Here is a 3,583-nt window from a genome sequence, read left to right on the forward strand (position 1 = left end):
ACAGGGAGGATACAACCATCATCAAGGATCTGGCTCGCTATCTAAATAGTCCAGCCACTTCCCCCATCTTTTTTCACCCAGCTCCTTTTGGAGCCTCAAAGAGTAGGTCATCTGCTCTAAGAGATGCAATTGTCTCACAGTACTGATAAATAGTCCCATAGTAGGGCAGTTCTTCTGCAACCAGTTCTTTGTAATAGCTTTTTTTGCTTGCTGCAAGTAGAATCTTAAACAAGTAAGAGTCATTCTGACTTAGTCCATCCGGGGTTTGTCCAAGATACAAGGATTCAAATGTAGTATTAACAGTGAAACCTAGAATCTCTGAGATAAGTGTTGCTACCTCCTCCCAGAAAGGTTGAATTGCAGGACAAGACCAAAAGATATGTGCATGGTCAACCATAGTATCTCCACATTCCCTCCAGCAGTCTAGCTGGTTTCCAGTCTGTTTAGATTTCTGTTTGGGGGTGATAAAGAAGCGGATTTGGTTTTTCCAGCAAAAGTCTCTCCAGGTCAAGGAGTTAGTAGTCGTTGATTGTGTTTCCCATGAGTCCGACCACACTTCATCACTTATGTCAATGCCAAGTTCTTTTTCCCATCGTTGTTTCACAAATATCGTAGAGTCCTTATTCAATGACATAATTCCATTGTATAGTTTACTTATAATACCTCTATTACTGCCTGAGTTATAAGAATCAACAAATACAGTTATTATAGTTGGTGTGATCCCTGGATTGGACCTTTTTATTTCTTTCCCGAAAAAATCCCTTAACTGCAGATATCTGAAAAAGTCATGCTTAGCCAGCCCATATATATTTTCAAAACTGTCGATATCCCCTTTGTAGATCTGCTACTTTTGATGCTTTTGTGTGACACCGTGGTATGTTCAAGTAGGGCGTTAACTCTCTGGCTGCCAAGAACGACTTATAACGAGTCATCGTCGCACCCGTCTGTTCACCAGGAGAGCCAGTGCCAGACCGAGACAGAGGAGGCACTTTTGTAGATCGGTGCCACACCTAGCCGGTCATCACAGCTGCGCGCAGTTGGGGCTGGTTCATGAGGGTGATTGGTAGGTAACGCCCCTCTATGACGCTGCCCAGGCAGGTGCGCCCTCTCTGAGGCCTCCCTCTGTCTCTGTCCCATGGCCTCTCCATGGTGTGGTGCTTACCTGACAGGCGGTGTTGTGGGGATACTCCACAGACCATATGCCTTCTCATTATCATCCATAGGTCTTTAAACTTTGGTGAGTCTCTGTTGTTCCTGTTCTTTCAACATGGACGTGTCCTTCTTTGTGAGGCCGTACAGGCAGGTGGACACACACACCAGCAAAGCTCCAGAAATAAAGGTGGACGTTATCGCTAGGCCAAACAAATATGCAGAAGCTGCGGTCGTGAGTAGGATGGCAGCCACGCTAGTGAAGTTCTTAACGTTGTTGTCCGTATATTTCACCACCACCGACATATAGAGACCCTTTGAACCAGACAGGAAAATTACAAAGCACACCCATGGTGTGTAACCAAAGAAGAAGCCTTTTGAAAGGACCTTTTCGCCATCTTTCATGAAAACACCGGCAAGGGTGATCACAATGGCAGACAGGTACATCTGGATGTTCCTCACCCACAGGGACGTGTCAGAGCTCTTCATGACCTTCTCAAAGTACACGCCTGAGACTCCGGAACACAGGCTGGCGACGGCAACGGCTGCAAACCCATGGAAAGGGTTTTGGTCAGTGTGAACTGTAGTGTCTTGTGCAGGATTCCACTGGGTGAGGGCCACGCCCGCACAAAGCATGAAGATGGAGAACCACTGTGTGCGACTGAGTGGGCGACTCAGCATGAAAACTGTACAGAGGGCTGACACCACGATCCTCAGCTGGTACGTGACTTGGAAAACACCCACGCTGAGATTGCTCAGGGCCACTATGGCCATGTTATTTACAACTGCATACAATGCGGACGGAATCGTCAGCTTCAGTACCTGTTTGGGACTTCTAAACACATGTTCCACAACGGAGTCTGCCAGCCTGCTTGTGCTTCTCGTCTCTATAGCCAGCATCCCAATACTCAAGATTAACTTCACGGCTTCGGCCATGAACACGGCAGTGGTGGCGAAGTACATATCTGACGAGGATGTTCTTGTGTAGCGCAAGGCCATTGCGTGCACTGCCATAAGTAACACTGATACTGATAGAAGGATGAATTTGAACCAGGGAGTTTCAAAAGCATTCATTGTTTGATTAACATCAACCATGGTGACCGCAGAGATATCCACCGATGTGTGTGCCAGGTTTGAAGTCAATCATATATATATATATATATATATATATATATTATGTGCTTGACCATATATGGGCAATGCGGTCAGATCTATGGTTCTGCACAATCAGAATCTCCATATATGCCTATACACTGTACACAGAAGAAGGCAACATGCCCTGGGGAGGTTTGAACCGTGCAGAAGGATAAAATGACTTAAAAAGGGAAGGTAACTACAGTGCATTTACTCAAGTACAGTATTTGAGTAAATGTACTGTAGTTAGTTACTTTACACCACTGCTGCTGTATCGCAGAGTCCTGCACGGGTCCAATTTTGACAACCGGCACCCGCCAATAATCAGATCCGTAGACCGACCCATCACCCGTGATTATATCAAATACAAACCAGACTCGCCCGTCCCTGTGAACTTATTAAAGTATATTTTTTCACCCGATTAACGCAGTCGCCTGTCAGATATCCGTGGGTACCGGGCCCGTTGCAGGACTCTGATCAGTGGCACTGCATAAGCTCTTTCTTTTTGTCTTTTTATTGTGCTCTTTTTTTTCCTATGCACCTCAACGTCCATAAGTATATCATGCACAGTATGCATACATTGCTGCTATGCTCACCTTAATCTGTTTCTTTATCTCAGGTAGGCCTACTTTGTAAATATGTAGATAACTTGTTTGGCCTTCTGTTGTTCTCTTGTCTGACCTCCTTCCCGCTTGCCCCCCCCCCCCCCCCCCCTTCCTTCTTCCTCCCCCCCTCTTCTTTCTATGGAAATTAACGTTGCGATGGGAATGATGTACAAAAACGAATTTCACCCACTTTTTTACCTTGTAAACCTGTGATGTGACAATAAATCTGATTCTGATTCTGACACGTTAGACGCGTTGATAGCTTTTTCATTGTTTAATCTGTGATCGCACTGTTCTGTTTAGTTTTCACCATCAGATACTGTTTTTGTTTTTTTCACACTCACCCGGATCCGGATTCATGACGCAGATTCCGTTTCCGGTTCTCTTTTTTAGGCATTTTAGGCGAGAATAGGGAAAAACACGTTTTTTTCACACGGTATAAAAAACTAATGGAGAGCTCCAGTTCTATTTTCTTTGGTCTGGATGGCCAACAGTCATCGTCGTCGTGTGAACTGAAGCCTGATGGGCAATCTGCGAAAACGTCACATCCGGATATGACGTATGGACTATTTGAGCCTGTTTAGTGGGGGTCGAGCGAGTGATCAATGTGTGGATTTGCTGCTCTCTGCTGGTCGATCTGTGGTATGTGTTTAAAACCGCAACCAGACAAACTTAAATTAATTTAAATTACAAAA

At 45.1% G+C, this 3,583-nt stretch overlaps 1 protein-coding gene across 1 annotated transcript; it reads right to left on the reverse strand.

Annotated features, from left to right (window-relative positions):
* Positions 1–1,227: 1,227 nt before the first annotated feature.
* Positions 1,228–2,148, reverse strand: LOC311034065 (CMP-sialic acid transporter-like; the record flags this gene model as incomplete). The annotated part of the gene is made up of 1 exon (XM_084041805.1): positions 1,228–2,148. The coding sequence occupies one exon, from the start codon at positions 2,146–2,148 to the stop codon at positions 1,228–1,230; it is 921 nt and encodes a 306-aa protein (XP_083897931.1).
* Between the last annotated feature and the right edge of the window lie 1,435 nt (positions 2,149–3,583).

The sequence above is a fragment of the Gymnoscopelus microlampas genome, assembly GCF_963454915.1.
Source record: "Gymnoscopelus microlampas genome assembly, chromosome: 18".
In the NCBI taxonomy this organism is placed as follows: domain Eukaryota; kingdom Metazoa; phylum Chordata; class Actinopteri; order Myctophiformes; family Myctophidae; genus Gymnoscopelus; species Gymnoscopelus microlampas.